Consider the following 19,235-nt stretch of genomic DNA (forward strand, 5'->3'; position numbering starts at 1 on the left):
CTTCCTCCAACATTGTTGTGTGACAATCAAAGCACAGTGCTCATGAGTCAAAATCTAATTCTATATAGCCGATCCAAACATTTTGAAATTGACCTCCACTTTGTTCGACATAGAGTTGAGGACAAGCAGACATATGTAGTTCATATTCCATCTCAAGATCAAATTGCAGATATTCTTACCAAGTCAGTGAGTCGTTATGCCTTCTTGAAGATTAGATGCAAATAAAGATTAGTTTACCAAGTCAAATTTAAGTTGACGGGAAATGTTGAGGGTAAATAGAGAGAAGAGATGAAATGAGCTAAAGTGTGAGGCGTGTGATTAAGAGTTAGTTATGCTGAGCTGTCAAGTTTGTTAGAAGGGTAATTAGTTGTTAGAAAAATCAACTTCAGCTGTGACTATAAATACAAGAGTAAAACTCCTCTGTAAAATAATTTTCTAAATCAATGAATTCATTTTCTCATTCTCTTCACATCTCTGTTCTCTACTCCCTTTTTCTCTCCCTCCTAGCTTTCTTTTTAGATCTACTAGAGTTTCTGATACCTTCTTATTTCTTCTACTACTAGGATAGTTGATTTTGGCTAGTAAAACAATTTTTGTCTTCTTTTTTATCGGTAACAACAACTCTTCTTTTTTTCTTTCTTTTATAGTATATACATTTATTATTATTTTTTAATATAATAGTCGTAGTTACTAAAAAGTAAAATTTACTTTAATGACTTTAAAATATAAAAATAGTGTAAATTAATAAAGATTTAATTTCAAGGTTTAATTTTTTTTAACATTAAATCATACATCGGCAATTTAGTTATCATAATTGACTTTTTTTGTTCCGGTGTAAATAAAATTTATTTACTTAATATAATATATTTAAAAGAAAAAATAATTTTAGTGTATTTTACTATTTTTATAGAAATAACAAAATAAGACATTTATTGCGCCGACTTGTCAAACTGATAAATAATGATTGAATATTTATTTTATCAATCTTTTTTAAAGTTAAAATAAGCAACCAAAGCCATGGGAGCTACATACGTATTCGAGTTCTAGGTGAGAAGAATAGAACCAGTAGTAATAGAAGTATATGAGTGAATGTGTGTATTCGAGTTCTAGGTGAGAAGAATCGAACCAGTGGTAATAGAAGTATATGAGTGGATGTGTATTGTATAAGTAAAAAAAAATTACAATAAAAAAATTAAAAGAATTATCTATTTTCTAATAACGATGTTCTTCTATCAATAGGGTATCCAATTTTGGCTAATAAAAAAAACCTTTGTAGCCTTTTTTTTGGCGATAACCACTCTTATTTTTTTCTTTCTCTGTTTTTTTTTTTTGTTGACTATAGTAATTGTTACGGATCCTGGGTCTCCCACTCAAAATGGCCTCCCAACTCGGTTTACGGGTCGAGTCCAGCCCTTTCTTCCAGAAGGCCCAAAATTGGCCATTTCAATCCCATAACCAACAATCAAATTTAAATATCTCCCTTACCTTTATCAAACAAGATAAGATAAGATAAGCTACCTCCACCTATATAAAGGGGGTCTCAAGCTTCCTCAGGTACGTCACTCATCCCACTCACCTTATACCTCTCAGATCCATTCTGACTTGAGCGTCGGAATGTCTTTGCAGGTACCACCCCTCATTGCTCCAATCAGACGATCCGGCAACCGCCTCGACCCGCAAGCCATCGATCCATCTCACAACCCCCATCCTCCAATACCTCCTAAATGGAGCGTTGCCAGAGGATCCCAGAGAGGCGAAGTGGTTAAAACGGGAAGCCATCAACCATACTACAATAGCGGGACATCTTTACAAACGAGGATTCTCACAACCCCTCCTCAAATACATCGAACCCGGCGACACGAACTATATACTCCGCGAGATTCACGAAGGATGCTGCGGCCACCACATCGAAGGCAAAACCCTAGCCCAGAAGGTCATCCGAGCAGGATACTTCTAGCCCTCTGTCATCAAAGACTCCCTACAATTGATCAAAAGTTGTAACAAATGCCAGATGCATTTTGACTTCCACCAAGCCACCCCACACCAGCTCAATACCATAATGGCAGACCGATCCCTTGGGACATGGGGCATCGACCTCGTCGGCCCTTTTTCCCATCGCTCCCGGAAAACTCCGATAAATCATCGTCGCCATCAACTACTACCCCAAGTGGATAGAAGCCGAACCCTTAGCTTCCATTACGGCAACCCAATGCCGAAAGTTCTTATGGAAACACGTGGTAACCCGGTTCGGTATCCCAAGGTCGTAATCTCAGATAACGGAACACAATTCATGGACAAGCGATTCCGAGAATTTCTAGAAGGACTTCACATATCTCACAACTTCAGCTTAGTAGAGCACCCACAAACAAGCGGGCAAGTGGAATCGGCCAACAAGATAATAGTAAAAGGCCTCAAAAAACGGCTCGACGAGGCCAAAGGACTCTGGGCTGACGAGCTGGGATCTGTCCTCTGGTCATACCGAACCACCCCCCAGACCTCTACGGGAGAAACCCCATTCTGGCTAACCTACGGCTTGGAAGCCATCATTCCTGTAGAGGTCGGGGACTTCAGTCCAAGAAGAACTGTTGGCAGCAACGATGAGGACGCAGAACGAGACTTTATGGACGAGGTCCGGAGCATAACCCACCTACGAGAGCTAGCGCTAAAACAAAGGATCGGCCTAAGGTACAACCGCAGCGTAATCCGACGAGAATTCGGCCCCGATGACCTTATCTTAGGATGAAACGACATTGGCACCCCCACCCCCGGAGAAGGGAAGCTCACCCCCAACTGGGAAGGCCCGTACAGAATCAAGGCAGTAATCAGAAAAGGAGCCTACAAACTCGAACGACTTAACGGCACCGAGATACCAAGAACCTGGAACGCTGCCAACCTACGATGGTACTACACTTAGGCACGCCTCCAAAGCCTCTCAACCATCTGCTTTCTGTCTTTTCTTCATTTGTTTAAATGTGATTATCGGGTACTCTTTCCCGCCCACGTCGGAGGGTTTTAATGAGGCCCAATGTCTTCATAAAATTTCTCTCTCTCTCTCTCTCTCTCTCTCTCTCTCTCTCTCTCTCTCTCTCTCTCTCTCTCTCTCTCTCTCTCTCTCTCTCTCTTATCTTCCTAACTTAAAATGTTATTATTTCTGCCGCCCCAAAACGGCAAGAAATGTGCGGCCACCGCCGGGGACCGATCACCCCTGAGGCCCCAAAACATGATTAAAATGACCTAACGACGGCCACACCCCCCAAACGGCCCATGCACCTCGAGTCATGAAAAAACTCAAGACTAAATGATGAAGCCAAAACAAAACGGCTTAAAAGGTAAAGGCCAGAACGGCCTAAACACAAATCCACAGAGCGTACAAATATCAGAATCAACAAACGGCTTAAAAACCAAACGGTCCGAACGGCCCAAAACGTAAATCCAACAAACAAAGTATAAATCATCCAAGTCACAAAACACGGCCACATGGCCAAAACACTAGCAAGAAATTACAAGTCCTTAAATCGGCATAAGATGCAACTAAAAGAGAAAACATAAAGAACCTTACTAGAGGTCGACGATCTGGCCATCCCGAACGATCTTATACGCCCCCATAATGGACCCATCAGCTTATGGCGCAAGAACCCGAGCCTGAGCCTTTATCTTCTCCTCAGTAGCCGAGATTGTAGCCTTCACATAAGCCAACAGCTTCGCCTTCTCCTTCTTCAGTCCCTCAGCCTCGGCCTTCAAGGCGGCCGCCTCGGCCTTCAAGGTGCCCACCTCGGCAAGGAGCACGGAAGCCTGAGACTTGGCATCCAAGGCCCTCCTTTGCTCCCCCCCAAGCTGAGACAAAAGCGAAGTTTCGACCTTGGAAAGACGAAGCAGCTTGGCCCCGGCATCCTCGGAGACCTTCACGACCTTCTCCCTCACCATCTCAGACACATCAAGCTGTTCCTTCATCTTGGCCACCTCGATCTGGGACTGGCGCAACATCTTGTCCAGGAGACCTACCTGGGCCATTACAGACTCGGCCTTCCGGACTATGACAACAGAGTGGAGGAGGGAACGATACACCGACTTCGCCTGGAAGACCATGTCATAATCATCAAAAAACCCCTCGGTGCCGGGCATCAAATACTGGTCGATGAAGGCCGGAGCATCAAATCTTCGGTCCATCATGGAAGGCACCACGTCCTCCTCCTCCTCCAAGTTCTCACTGCTAATCTCCTCCGGCCTCTTCCACTTCCGGGAAGTGTCAGCGACCGAAACTACGACCACCTCCTCATCCCGAGCTGAAGCCACTGGGCCTGGTGAAACATGGCCACCACCCCCAGCCCCGGCCAAGGCTAGTTCCTGAGAAACAGCTTGAGAGCCCCTGGCAGGATGGGATGAGGGGGTAGAAGGAGAGGCAGCAGATGCCTCCTTCCGGTCCATGGCAGTCTTCAATCTCGCCAAATTTGTCATTCCACCGGCCATCTCAACTGGAAAAAGGAAGAAAGAAATATAAGTACCTAATTCGGCAAAACGGTTGACAATAAAAGCACAACAAAAACACATACCAACAAAGGTCCAACAAGCAACCGGGTCCCCCATCACGTCCCTAGGACACAAAGGACGCTCCCTGAAAAGATGCCAGAGGACACCAGCGACATCCCAATCCTCCGGGGACAAAAACTCTAGAGTAACCTTTGTCAGATACCACGGCCCAGCACCAAAGTTCCAGTACGTCGGGAACCGACGTTCCCCTCCAACGTCATCCGAAAAGGATGATGCCCCCAAGCAGGGCGCACCTTGAAATACTTTCCCTTGAAACCGTGAAAGGAATCCTCGTATAAACCGAATATACGTCGATGGGGCTTATCCCTAAACGACATATATCCCTTCTTATGCTTCTCCTCTTTGGTAAACAGGGTGCATAAGAAGAGGAAGAGGAAAACATTCACTGAAGCCGGGAGCTCCAGGTACTCATACACAAGCTCGAAGGCACGTATCGCTGCCCAACTATTCGGATGTACCTAAGACGGTTCCACGGAATACCGGCTCAACAACTGCTGAACAAAGGGTGAAAAGGGAAACCGCACGCCGAGCTGAGTAAATATCGACTCGTACACCCACATCCAGTCTGGGACGGTCGGCGAATTGAGGTTGACATAGCAAACCCTTTCGTCGACTCCGGGGAGGGGGAGCTCGTACTAGCGCTCGGCATCTCCATCCCCACAAACATCCCCCTGGTCGCGGAGCCGCTGAAGATCCACCTCCGTCATCCGAGATGGCGTTCCCCAAACGTCACTAGTCACCCAGGAATAAAGGGAAGGAACGCCTCTGGCCGGGAACCACTGGAGCACCCACACCCTCAGATCTCTGTTGAGACATACCTAAAACAAGGGGGAGCACCACCGTCAGCCTACTAAAGCTACGGGCGGAAAATAGTAGAAAAAATGACCAAACACTACTATCCACCACATCCTATGCCTATAACACAGCGGTGCTCATTCCCTCCAAAATAAACCCACTACCCCGAAACCGAAACAAAAGTATCATACAGATATAAAAAAAACAGCCCCAACGCATGCAAGCGAAGCAAAAGCAAATAAACAAACAAAGACAGAAGAGGAGTACCAACCTAATTCAGTTAGAGCGAGTAGAAGGAAAGACGCAGAATGGGAACACGAACCAGAGAAGGAAGCAAAAATACCAAAGAACAAAATGTGTAGCGGTTTATTCTTTCTTCAAAGAGAAAGGCGAAAGAAGGAAAGGAGGACGAAAGGAAGATATAAGGCAAAAGGAGGGAAATAGAAGGAAATGGAACAGCTACTAAAACGTTTTCAAAAAGTAAAGGTCAAAAGCGAAAAGACTGAAATGACCCCTCGCGTTCAATGCAATTTAAAACACATTGGAAAATGAAAACTGCCCTTCGAGAAGCGCAACGGACACATGACAAGACGGCCCAATAAAAACAAAAAAACCTACACGTAGGCCTCCACGACACGACACTGGGAGTAACCGGCCGGGTCCTCGGAACGACTACCCAAGACCAAGAACCTCCAGAAACCACGAAAGCATCGAGCCACAAACGGCGAGCAAAAAGACCTCCAGCGACGGAGACCGACCTCACTCGCTCTCCCGCTGCGGGGGCAACTGTTACGAACCCGGTCCCCAGGTCCCCACTCGGAATGGCCTCCCGACCCAGTCTATAGGTCGAGCCCATCCTCTTCTTCTAAAATGCCCAAAATCGGCCCTCTCAATCCCATAACCAACAACCAAATTCAAATATCTCCCTTACCTTAACCAAATAAGATAAGATAAGATAAGCTACCTCCACCTATATAAAGGGGGCCTCAGGTTCCCTCAGGTACGCCACTTATTCCACTCACCTTATACCTTATACCTTTTAGATCCATTCTAACTTGAGCGTCGGAGTGTCTTTGTAAGTACCACCCCCTGTTGTTCCAGTTAGACGATCCGGCAACCGTCTCGACTCGTAAACCCCCGATCTATCTCACAACCCGTACCAGAGACATTTTGTACAGTAATATATACTCATTTTTTATTATTTTTTAATACAATAACAGTTAGAAAATATTAAAATTTATCTTAATGACTTTAAAATATTAAAATTGTGTAAATTAGTAAGGATTTAACTTCAAGGCTTAACTTTTTATAACACTGAACCATACATAGAGAAATTAGTAAATAAAATGTAGGATAAAGTATATTTTTTATTTTTGAAATTTGATAAAAGTTTTAAAAATATTTTTAAGTTTTATTTTATTTTAATTTTGTCTTAAAAATTTTTTATTTGTATCAAATATACTCCTGACAGCTAATTTTTTAAAAAATTTAAGATTAATTCAACAATAATTTTATAAGAACAATTCTCAACACAAATAAATTAAACATAATTTTCATGTATTATTGTTAGATTAGTTTTAAATTTTTTAAATATTTTGCCGTTGATATTATATTTAATGCAAATTAAAATTTTTTTAGATAAAATTAAAATAAAATAAAATTTAAAAATATTTTTAAAATTTGTATCAAATTTTAAGAATAAAAAATATACTTTATCCTAAAATCTATTCACTTAATATAATTATTTAAAAAAAATAGTGTATTTCATTATTTAGATAGACAACAAAATAAGACATTTATATGACTGACTTGTCAAACTGATAAACAATCATTGAATATTTATTTTATCAAACCTTTTTTTTTAAAATATAGATAAGTTATTGATACCTTGGAACAGGTAGCATTACATGTTTCATTTGGAGCTGCACAGTGCACACACGTATTCGAGTTCTCTGAGAGAAAAATAGAACCCGTGTAATAGTAGCGTTTGAGTGGATATCAGGATAGGTGGATTTTATGATGTTTTTTTTTTATTGTGGTGTTTAAATTATTTAATTTATTTTTATAAATAAAAAATAAAATATATAAAATAAAAATAAAATATTTAAAATTTATTAAAATTTATTTTTTTATTTTTTTAGTAAGTTAGATACTATATCTTAAATACTATAGTATTTACCATCAAAATATGTGTTGTATAAGTCTAAAAACATTAAAATAAAATAATTAAATATTATAATAAAGATGAGTATCTATTGATAATTTGGACGGTTTTGCTTTTTTTTTTTTTAAAAAAAGTTTAAGTTTTCAGATGAATTAAATTAATAAAATTTAAAAATGTGAAATTGGTACTTATATAAATAGAAGATAAGGTCTTTGATAATACATACAAGATCAATATAAAACATTTTTTTATATTGATGCATACTACAACACTTATATAATATTGTAAATATATATAAATAATTTCAGTTATATTGATATATTAATATTATTAAATATTAATATTAAAATTATTTATTTATTTATATTTTTTATTTTATATTTATTTTTTTATATATTTATTTTACAACACTAAAAGAATTATCTCTTTTTCTTATTAACGTTGTTCTTCTACCAATAGGATAGCCTATTTTAGCTAGTAATTGTTATTTTTATCAGCGACAACAACTCTTTCTTTTCTTTTTTTTTTAGTTTTTTTTATTAGCGATATAGTAATATATACTCATTGTATACTATTTTTTTTATGACTTTTAATATAATAGTAGCTACTAAAATATTAAACTTTACTTTGGTAACTTTAAAGTATTAAAATTATGTAAATTAATAAGGAATAAATTTTAAGATTTAATTTTTTTTACATTTATTATGTTTTTTTTACATTGAATATGGTGGATGGCTTTAAAGGAAGGATGTATACAATAGATAGGTGCTAATAATATTAAAAGAAGAAGTATAGCGAGTCAATGGAGTATCTGTACAATGTGTACAATAGGGTTTAGAAATGTTCGATTCAGTAGGATAGCATATATTTATTATCCCTGGTATCCGGATGGTTATTCTGAATAGTATGGTGTAAACCCCGGTTAAATTAGTTAATAAATTAGTTTTTAATAAGGAGGATTAGAAATGCAAATATTATATCAAAATAGGGTAGAGCTCATCGAAACGAGAATTTTGACACTAATTTTGAAGAAAACGGTCCAAGATTGGACCAAAAGGACCGAACCGGTTGAACCGGACCCGAACCGGGCTGTCGGTTCAACCGGACCAGCCCTTTTAAATGAACCCAAACCCTTCATCCCCTTCATTCCAACAGAAACGAAGCTTTCAGCTTCCAGGGGAGGGAAGAACGAGAAAAAATCCCGTAACCCTCACGTTACTTTCCAAATCCCATAACTCCTCCGTTCGAGCTCCGATCGCCGCACCGTTTGCGGCCACGCGTTCACCACGTCGAGCTCTACATTTCTACCGGAACAATTTCACTGGTAACTTGTTTAATCACTCTCAGCCCTCTTTTCTCCCAATTTTCGAATTTTAAGTGGGAATGTTGAATTTCTTTGATTTCTGATGTTTTAGGATCCAATTAGCTTGAGAGAAACGTTCACTCTTGCTTATGTGAAGCTTGGGTAAGGTGAGGATACGATAATTCTATTTTAATTTCATTAAATTTGAGCTTTGAGTATTAAATTGGGTATATATGTATTATGAATGTGTATTAGGTTGAAAATAAATAATTGGAGCTTGAAATTGTGAATATTGGAACTTGGAGGAAGCGGATTAGTTGAGTTTTGAGGGGCTGTTTTGGTTTTGAATAAATAGCTTTGGTCGTTACGTGGAAATCGGCTAAGGTATGGTTTAGGTTTCTTACATTTAATATATAATGTTCTGTGAAAACTTAGGCTAGATGACCATAGGATAAGTTGGAATGCAGATGTATATTTAATATTTAGTAATTTGTCGATGAATATATTTGGTTGAAGTTTATTGGATAATTAGTTTTTAATTTTGGATGGTGAATGTTGTTATGTTAATTTGGAGAGAATTATGGTTGAATGTTATTGTTGATTAACTAATGATTTGGTAAATTATTGATTTGAGGTATAACTATTGTGGAGGTTGTTGTGATAATGAGGTATTTTGTGTTAAAAGCCTAGGATTTGTGAACTATGATCCTTAGTTGAATTTTGGTTGTTGGATTTGAATATTGTATGAGTTTAATTGTTGATTTGAGGTAGATTTATTGTGGTGGTTGTTATGATGATGAGAAAGGGTATGTTGAATTGAAAAGAATACAGGTTTGGACCCAAACAGGGTGGCAAAGTCCGAGTTTTAGAGGAGATACTGCCGAAATTTTATAAAAATTAGAGATTTTGTTTATATGATTATTTAAAAAGATTTAGATTTAAAGGTTATATGGTTTGATTTTGAGTTATTAAGAAAATGAGCATGTTTTAAGTTTAGTTCATTTGGAAAAGAATGAATTATGTTTTGAATTGGAACTATTGATGGACGGAATGAGAGGTGTGATAATGAAGGATAATGATTGAATATGATTGACATATAATGATGAATGAGATGTGATTGAGAATGATGTGGGTGTTGATGAATTTTAATTGAATTATTTATATGGCTTATGAATTTGAATAATCTGAGATACGAGATTCCCTGGATTAAGTGCCGTGGCTTGCCACCACGTGTACCAGGTTGAAAACTCGATACTCTGTTGACCCTACGACGTAAGTGTGACCGGGCACTATATAAATTCCCGGGAATGTTACCCCCATTGAGCAATATTGATTATTTGAGAAAAATCTATGCATAGACTCTTGGGGATGCACGTCGGGGGACAGTCTAAGGACAATTCAGACTTGTCGGGTTGGCTGGATAACCGACAGATGAGCCTCATCAGCGATAGGACAGGCATGCATCATATGCATATTACTTGAATTACTTGCTTGTGCTCTAATTGGGTGTGCCTATCTGTATTTTCCATGCTAAATGTGTATTTGTTACCTGCAGTAGTTGTAACCTTCTTGTGTTTGCCTTTATCTGTCTATTTGTCCGTGAAAATGCATGATGGAGTTGGAGGTATGGAGGAATGGCAGTATAGGACTTAGATTTAAGGTTAAGTTAAGTTAGGATTAAATATTTTTAGGAAACCACCTTTTATGGCTTCTGTTTAATACTTTAAGCTCTACAATCTGAGTGTCGACGTTCTAGGATTGCCTCTGGCATTCCCAGGACCTTATATATTATGTGTGTGGCACCTTTACCATACTGAGAACCTCCGGTTCTCATTCCATACTATGTTGTTGTTTTTCAGATGCAGGTCGGGAGCCATCTCGTTAGGCGTCTGGACTCTTAAAGCGGAGGGGTTACTTGATAGTGTTGTTGTACAGTGATGTATATATATGTACTTAGCTTTCTCTCCGCATAACTTGTCCTTTTTGATCCTCTTAGAAGTTTATGGAGAGGCAGGATTGTGTGTATGTACTTTTGGGTTTTGGATATGTATGTATATATGTGTAAATATTCTCCGGCCAGTCTTGACTTCGCAGGCTGAGTTAGGAGCTTGTTATTTTGTATCTTTGGCACTCTATTCCTACTTCTGTTATCTTATGTTTGACAGTTACAGTTTTCTTAGCATGCAAGTTAACTCGTTCCTTGAGCGTTGCGCTTTTATCTTGCGATTTTTTATTTCCCCTATCCTTCAAGGCTCCTAGCATATTATAACTCTTCTGCTATTATATGTACCTATTTTATTTTAGAGGTCGTAATACCACATCACCTCTGTTTTACGACTTAAGCGTAAAGCTTTGTGTGGTAGGGTGTTACATTAATGGTATCAGAGCAGTTCGTTCCTATAGAGCCTGAAAGACGGACTGATTGTGCTTCTGTGCATTCTCTGTATATGTGTTTATGTGCTATTAGGATATCTGATTGATATATATGGCATAAACGTTTGTGAGCATGCATTTGGAACTTAAAGCATTAGACCTGCGATATTGAGACTGATCAACTTAATATCACTTGTTTGGTGTGTATAGGGACCAGATGTCGACTCGCGGACGCGGTCGCGGGCGAGGTAGAGGTAGGACAGGCACCGTTACTCCTGTACCCACAGGGACTGATCCAGTAGACTTTATGGCTGCCTTGGGAAATATGGCTGCAGCTATGCAGGCAACAGCTGAGGCACTGGGTAATCAGATAAATCAGGGTAATCATGGGAACAATAATGATGAGGACGGTCCTATGACACTTGCTACATTTCTGAAAGTTCGCCCTCCGACTTTTAGGGGAACCTCAAATCCAACTGATGCAGATAATTGGATTCAGGCTATGGAAAGGGCGTTACAGGCACAACAGGTTCCTGAAGAGCAATGGGTTGAATTTGGGACTTATCAGTTGCAAGGTGAAGCTCAGTATTGGTGGCAGGGAACACGACGTATCCTGCAGCCTGATGGTGCTGCGATTCCTTGGGAGGTTTTCCGGATAGAGTTCTATAAGAAATATTTTCCTAATTCAGCCAGAAATGCCAAGGAACTTGAATTAATGCAGTTAAAGCAGGGACAGATGACTATTGCTGAGTATACTAGCAAATTTGAGGAGTTATGTCGCTTTTCTCGTATCTGTCAAGGTGCGCCTGAAGATTTTGCTGAATGGAAGTGTATTAAATATGAGGGAGGTCTTCGGAGCGATATTCTGAGCTTCGTTGCCCCAATGGAGATCAGGGTATTTTCTGAATTGGTGAATAAGAGTAGGGTGGCTGAGGATTGTGTGAGGAAGGCGGCAGCAGAGAAAGGGAGTTTGAGGATGCCTTTTCAGAGGCCTTCAGGGAGGAACTTTGCTCCGAGAGGTAGGAATTTCAAGCGTGGAGGCTTTGTTCCGCAGCAGACTCAGGGTCAGGGTAATTATAGAAGGCCGAATATTACTGCTAATCAAGGAAAAAGGTTTGGGAAGCAGCCACAGCAGGATCTGAATTGTCAGAAGTGTGGAAAATATCATCCTGGAGTTCCGTGTAGATTAGGACTTGGAGTGTGCTATTCCTGTGGACATCCCGGGCATATAGCCAGTAATTGCCCTGAGAAGAAGAAGTATGAGACTGGTAGGGTGCAACAGCCGGGGAGAGTATACACTACTTCTACCATTGGTGCTGAGGGATCTGAGACACTTATTAGAGGTAATTGTGAAATGGCTGGTAAAATCTTAAATGCTTTATTTGATTCAGGAGCAAGTCATTCATTTATTGCATTTGAAAAGGCCCATGAATTAAGATTGAGAATGGTGGTCTTAGGTTATGATTTGAAAGTATATAATGCTACTCATGAAGCTATGGTGACTAGGATAGAATGTCCACAAGTTCCCTTTCGAGTACAACAGCGTGAATTTGTGCATGATTTGATTTGTTTGCCTATGACTGGTCTTGATCTCATTTTGGGATTGGATTGGTTATCCAAGAATCATGTTTTGCTTGATTGTTCTGAGAAGTCAGTACAGTTTATGCAAGAAGGGTCAGAAGCACCGGTTGTGGTGAATAGTTACTATTTGAACTCTATGATAGTAAACTGTTCTGGAACCGAATGTCAGGGTATTATGTTATTAACTGCGGGAGTATCAGGTGATGATCAGAGTTTAGAGCAAATTTTGGTTGTATGTGAATTTCCAGATGTGTTTCCGGATGATATTAATGAATTCCCACCTAACCGAGAGGTTGAATTTGCAATTGAGTTGGTACCTGGATCCGGTCCAATTTCAATTACTCCTTATAGGATGTCGCCTTTAGAAATGGCTGAACTGAAAGCTCAGCTGGAAGATCTGTTGGGTAAGCATTTTATCCGACCAAGTGTTTCTCCGTGGGGAGCGCCAGTGTTACTGGTAAAGAAGAAGGATGGGAGTATGCGGCTGTGTGTCGATTATCGGCAATTGAATAAGATCACTGTGAAGAATAAATATCCGTTGCCTAGAATCGATGATCTAATGGATCAGCTACAGGGTGCCAGTGTGTTTTCTAAGATTGACCTGCGATCCGGATATCATCAGATAAGGGTTAGAGACGAGGATATTCTGAAAACTGCTTTCAGAACCCGTTATGGTCATTATGAGTATACAGTGATGTCTTTCGGGTTAACTAATGCCCCGGCAGTATTTATGGATTATATGAACAGGATTTTTCGACCGTATCTGGACAAGTTTGTTATTGTCTTCATTGATGACATTCTTGTTTATTCTAAGACTGAAGAGGAACATGCTGATCATTTGCGAACTGTGCTGCAAATTCTGAGAGACAGGAAGTTATATGCTAAGCTATCTAAATGTGAGTTCTGGAAGAGTGAAGTGAAGTTTCTCGGCCACGTGGTGAGTAAGCAGGGGATAGCTGTGGATCCTGCTAAGGTGGAAGCAGTGATGAATTGGGAGCGACCAACTTCAGTGACAGAGATCAGGAGTTTCTTAGGTTTGGCGGGGTATTATCGCAGATTCATTAAGGGATTTTCACAGCTCGCCTTACCTTTAACTAAGTTGACTAGGAAGGACACACCTTTTATCTGGACTCTGGAATGTGAAGAGAGTTTCCAGGCATTGAAGCACAAGTTGACTACTGCACCTGTATTGGTATTACCTGAACCAAGTGAACCGTTTGAAGTGTATTGTGATGCATCTCTGAAAGGGTTGGGGTGTGTTCTGATGCAGCACCAGAATGTTGTAGCATACGCCTCACGGCAATTAAGGCCGCATGAAATGAACTATCCAACACATGATTTGGAGCTTGCTGCTGTTGTGTTTGCTTTAAAGATTTGGAGGCACTACCTCTATGGCGTTAAGTTTCATGTTTTCTCAGACCATAAGAGTTTGAAGTATCTTTTTGAGCAGAAAGAGTTGAATATGCGTCAGAGGAGGTGGATGGAGCTTCTGAAAGATTATGATTTTGAATTGAATTATCATCCAGGAAAAGCGAACGTTGTGGCGGACGCTTTGAGTCGGAAGTCTTTATATGCAGCTTGGATGATGCTACGGGAGGAAGAGTTACTGAAGGCATTTCAAGGTTTGAATTTGGGAGTTAGAGAAGAATCTGGAATTTTGTGTTTGAGTCAGTTACAGATTTCAAGTGATTTTAAATCAGAACTTCTGAAGGCTCATCGAGATAGTGAAGCATTACATAAGGTATTACCAGCAGTTGAACAGGGAAAACAGTGGAGAGTGTCAAAAGGTCAGGATGGTTTATGGAGGTTCAAGAACCGGATTATTGTGCCTGATGTTGGAGACCTGCGACAAAGTATCTTGAAGGAAGCTCATAAGAGCGGGTTTTCAATTCACCCAGGGAGCACTAAAATGTATCAGGATCTGAAAGCGATGTTCTGGTGGCCAGGTATGAAGAATGATGTGGCATTGCATGTATCTAAATGTTTAACGTGTCAGAAGGTTAAGATTGAGCATCAGAGACCATCAGGGACCCTTCAGCCTTTAGAGATTCCACAATGGAAATGGGAGAGTATCGCAATGGATTTTGTGATAGGGTTGCCTAGAACCCGATCAAGTTATGACGCTATTTGGGTGGTTGTAGATCGATTGACGAAATCAGCTCACTTTCTTCCTATCCGAATAAGTTGCACAATGGAGGAATTGGCTCGAATGTATATCAAAGAGATTGTCAGGTTGCATGGTGTGCCTTCTACTATCATATCTGACAGAGATCCTCGTTTCACATCAAGGTTCTGGGGAGCTTTTCAGCATGCATTTGGGACTCAGTTAAGCTTGAGTACTGCGTATCACCCTCAGACAGATGGTCAGTCAGAAAGAACTATTCAGACCTTGGAGGATATGCTAAGGGCTTGTGTTTTGGACCAGCCGGTAAGCTGGGACCGGTATATGCCATTAGTAGAGTTTGCTTATAATAATAGCTATCATGCGAGCATCGGAATGGCTCCATATGAGGCTCTGTATGGCAAGAAATGTCAGTCTCCGTTGTGTTGGTATGAAACTGGAGAAAAGAGTTTATTAGGGCCTGAGATGATAGCCGAAACGACTGAACAGATAAAGAAGATTCGTAGTCGAATGCTTATAGCCCAGAGCCGCCAGAAGAGCTATGCTGATCAGAGGCGAAAGCCTTTGGAATTCGAAGAAGGAGAACATGTCTTTCTGAAAGTTACACCGACCACTGGAGTGGGAAGAGCTATTAAGACCAAGAAACTGAATCCTCGTTATATTGGACCATTTGAGATTCTGAAGAGAATTGGACCAGTGGCTTATAGAATTGCCTTACCGCCGTATCTTTCGAATTTGCACGATGTATTTCATGTATCACAGCTTCGGAAGTATACTCCTGATGCAAGTCATGTTCTAGAACCAGAACCAATCCAAGTGAGAGAAGATCTAACACTTCCAGTAATTCCAGTGAGAATTGATGATACTAATATTAAACGATTACGCGGAAAGGAAGTATCATTGGTAAAAGTAGCTTGGAGTCGAGCTGGTATTGAGGAACATACCTGGGAACTCGAATCAGATATGCGAAAAGACTATCCACATCTCTTTTCAGGTAACTAGATTTGAATTTTGAGGGCAAAATTCTTTATTAGGTGGGTAGGATGTAAACCCCGGTTAAATTAGTTAATAAATTAGTTTTTAATAAGGAGGATTAGAAATGCAAATATTATATCAAAATAGGGTAGAGCTCATCGAAACGAGAATTTTGACACTAATTTTGAAGAAAACGGTCCAAGATTGGACCAAAAGGACCGAACCGGTTGAACCGGACCCGAACCGGGCTGTCGGTTCAACCGGACCAGCCCTTTTAAATGAACCCAAGCCCTTCATCCCCTTCATTCCAACAGAAACGAAGCTTTCAGCTTCCAGGGGAGGGAAGAACGAGAAAAAATCCCGTAACCCTCACGTTACTTTCCAAATCCCATAACTCCTCCGTTCGAGCTCCGATCGCCGCACCGTTTGCGGCCACGCGTTCACCACGTCGAGCTCTACATTTCTACCGGAACAATTTCACTGGTAACTTGTTTAATCACTCTCAGCCCTCTTTTCTCCCAATTTTCGAATTTTAAGTGGGAATGTTGAATTTCTTTGATTTCTGATGTTTTAGGATCCAATTAGCTTGAGAGAAACGTTCACTCTTGCTTATGTGAAGCTTGGGTAAGGTGAGGATACGATAATTCTATTTTAATTTCATTAAATTTGAGCTTTGAGTATTAAATTGGGTATATATGTATTATGAATGTGTATTAGGTTGAAAATAAATAATTGGAGCTTGAAATTGTGAATATTGGAACTTGGAGGAAGCGGATTAGTTGAGTTTTGAGGGGCTGTTTTGGTTTTGAATAAATAGCTTTGGTCGTTACGTGGAAATCGGCTAAGGTATGGTTTAGGTTTCTTACATTTAATATATAATGTTCTGTGAAAACTTAGGCTAGATGACCATAGGATAAGTTGGAATGCAGATGTATATTTAATATTTAGTAATTTGTCGATGAATATATTTGGTTGAAGTTTATTGGATAATTAGTTTTTAATTTTGGATGGTGAATGTTGTTATGTTAATTTGGAGAGAATTATGGTTGAATGTTATTGTTGATTAACTAATGATTTGGTAAATTATTGATTTGAGGTATAACTATTGTGGAGGTTGTTGTGATAATGAGGTATTTTGTGTTAAAAGCCTAGGATTTGTGAACTATGATCCTTAGTTGAATTTTGGTTGTTGGATTTGAATATTGTATGAGTTTAATTGTTGATTTGAGGTAGATTTATTGTGGTGGTTGTTATGATGATGAGAAAGGGTATGTTGAATTAAAAAGAATACAGGTTTGGACCCAAACAGGGTGGCAAAGTCCGAGTTTTAGAGGAGATACTGCCGAAATTTTATAAAAATTAGAGATTTTGTTTATATGATTATTTAAAAAGATTTAGATTTAAAGGTTATATGGTTTGATTTTGAGTTATTAAGAAAATGAGCATGTTTTAAGTTTAGTTCATTTGGAAAAGAATGAATTATGTTTTGAATTGGAACTATTGATGGACGGAATGAGAGGTGTGATAATGAAGGATAATGATTGAATATGATTGACATATAATGATGAATGAGATGTGATTGAGAATGATGTGGGTGTTGATGAATTTTAATTGAATTATTTATATGGCTTATGAATTTGAATAATCTGAGATACGAGATTCCCTGGATTAAGTGCCGTGGCTTGCCACCACGTGTACCAGGTTGAAAACTCGATACTCTGTTGACCCTACGACGTAAGTGTGACCGGGCACTATATAAATTCCCGGGAATGTTACCCCCATTGAGCAATATTGATTATTTGAGAAAAATCTATGCATAGACTCTTGTGGATGCACGTCGGGGGACAGTCTAAGGACAATTCAGACTTGTCGGGTTGGCTGGATAACCGACAGATGAGCCTCATCAGCGATAGGACAGGCATGCATCATATGCATATTACTTGAATTACTTGCTTGTGCTCTAATTGGGTGTGCCTATCTGTATTTTCCATGCTAAATGTGTATTTGTTACCTGCAGTAGTTGTAACCTTCTTGTGTTTGCCTTTATCTGTCTATTTGTCCGTGAAAATGCATGATGGAGTTGGAGGTATGGAGGAATGGCAGTATAGGACTTAGATTTAAGGTTAAGTTAAGTTAGGATTAAATATTTTTAGGAAACCACCTTTTATGGCTTCTGTTTAATACTTTAAGCTCTACAATCTGAGTGTCGACGTTCTAGGATTGCCTCTGGCATTCCCAGGACCTTATATATTATGTGTGTGGCACCTTTACCATACTGAGAACCTCCGGTTCTCATTCCATACTATGTTGTTGTTTTTCAGATGCAGGTCGGGAGCCATCTCGTTAGGCGTCTGGACTCTTAAAGCGGAGGGGTTACTTGATAGTGTTGTTGTACAGTGATGTATATATATGTACTTAGCTTTCTCTCCGCATAACTTGTCCTTTTTGATCCTCTTAGAAGTTTATGGAGAGGCAGGATTGTGTGTATGTACTTTTGGGTTTTGGATATGTATGTATATATGTGTAAATATTCTCCGGCCAGTCTTGACTTCGCAGGCTGAGTTAGGAGCTTGTTATTTTGTATCTTTGGCACTCTATTCCTACTTCTGTTATCTTATGTTTGACAGTTACAGTTTTCTTAGCATGCAAGTTAACTCGTTCCTTGAGCGTTGCGCTTTTATCTTGCGATTTTTTATTTCCCCTATCCTTCAAGGCTCCTAGCATATTATAACTCTTCTGCTATTATATGTACCTATTTTATTTTAGAGGTCGTAATACCACATCACCTCTGTTTTACGACTTAAGCGTAAAGCTTTGTGTGGTAGGGTGTTACATATGGTGGGTGTATTGTATTTGAGAAATTAGTAGTATTTTATTCCGGATGTTCATTTTTAACTCATATTAGATCAAATAAATAATTCATTGTATACCTTGTACAAATACTCCATTGGCTCCTTAGCGGGATTCATATTAAAATTCGGTTTGAAAATTGGATGTAACAAAATATTAAGAGATTATATATATATATATATATAGCATAGATTATTCTTTATTATTATTTGAATTATTTGACATAATAAAAATATAAAAAAAAAATTGAAATAAAGTGCCTGATATTAATAATAGTTAGCAGTATGTTAATACATTTGTAAATTAATGGAGTATAGTAAAAACGAAGAAATACAATAAATTCAGATTAACAAGAATGAAGAAAGTTAATGAGATATGTTTTACTGACCATGTAAAATACATGTTTTTAGTTATAATAATTTTATTATTTGTGGTTACTTTAAAAATTTTCGATAAAGTGTTTTATGAAGAATAATTTTATTAAAAAGTTTAATGATAAAACTATTATTATAGGTATAAAATTA

At 39.1% G+C, this 19,235-nt stretch overlaps 2 protein-coding genes across 11 annotated transcripts; both read left to right on the forward strand.

Annotated features, from left to right (window-relative positions):
• The first annotated feature begins 2,059 nt into the window (after nucleotides 1–2,059).
• LOC112730642 (uncharacterized) lies at nucleotides 2,060–2,743 on the forward strand. Its single transcript, XM_025780709.1, has one exon. The coding sequence runs from the start codon at nucleotides 2,060–2,062 to the stop codon at nucleotides 2,741–2,743; it is 684 nt and encodes a 227-aa protein (XP_025636494.1).
• A 5,868-nt stretch (nucleotides 2,744–8,611) lies between these two features.
• LOC114924879 (transposon Tf2-1 polyprotein) lies at nucleotides 8,612–18,458 on the forward strand. 10 transcript variants are annotated; one of them, XR_011868958.1, is made up of 7 exons: nucleotides 8,612–8,831; nucleotides 8,923–8,977; nucleotides 9,066–9,194; nucleotides 10,670–16,344; nucleotides 16,436–16,490; nucleotides 16,579–16,707; nucleotides 18,183–18,458. XR_011868958.1 is itself a non-coding variant. In XM_072209883.1 (5 exons), the coding sequence occupies exons 4-5, from the start codon at nucleotides 11,401–11,403 to the stop codon at nucleotides 18,206–18,208; spliced, it is 4,506 nt and encodes a 1,501-aa protein (XP_072065984.1). In that variant the 5' UTR covers nucleotides 8,612–8,831; nucleotides 8,923–8,977; nucleotides 9,066–9,194; nucleotides 10,670–11,400; the 3' UTR covers nucleotides 18,209–18,458. The 10 variants fall into 10 exon arrangements, 4 of the variants coding, with proteins under 4 accessions (XP_072065984.1, XP_072065985.1, XP_072065986.1 ...); XR_011868955.1 differs by having other exon boundaries at nucleotides 10,670–15,880; XR_011868959.1 differs by having other exon boundaries at nucleotides 11,394–16,344.
• The last annotated feature ends 777 nt before the right edge of the window (nucleotides 18,459–19,235 follow it).

The sequence above is a fragment of the Arachis hypogaea genome, chromosome 12 (assembly GCF_003086295.3).
Source record: "Arachis hypogaea cultivar Tifrunner chromosome 12, arahy.Tifrunner.gnm2.J5K5, whole genome shotgun sequence".
Lineage (NCBI taxonomy): Eukaryota > Viridiplantae > Streptophyta > Magnoliopsida > Fabales > Fabaceae > Arachis > Arachis hypogaea.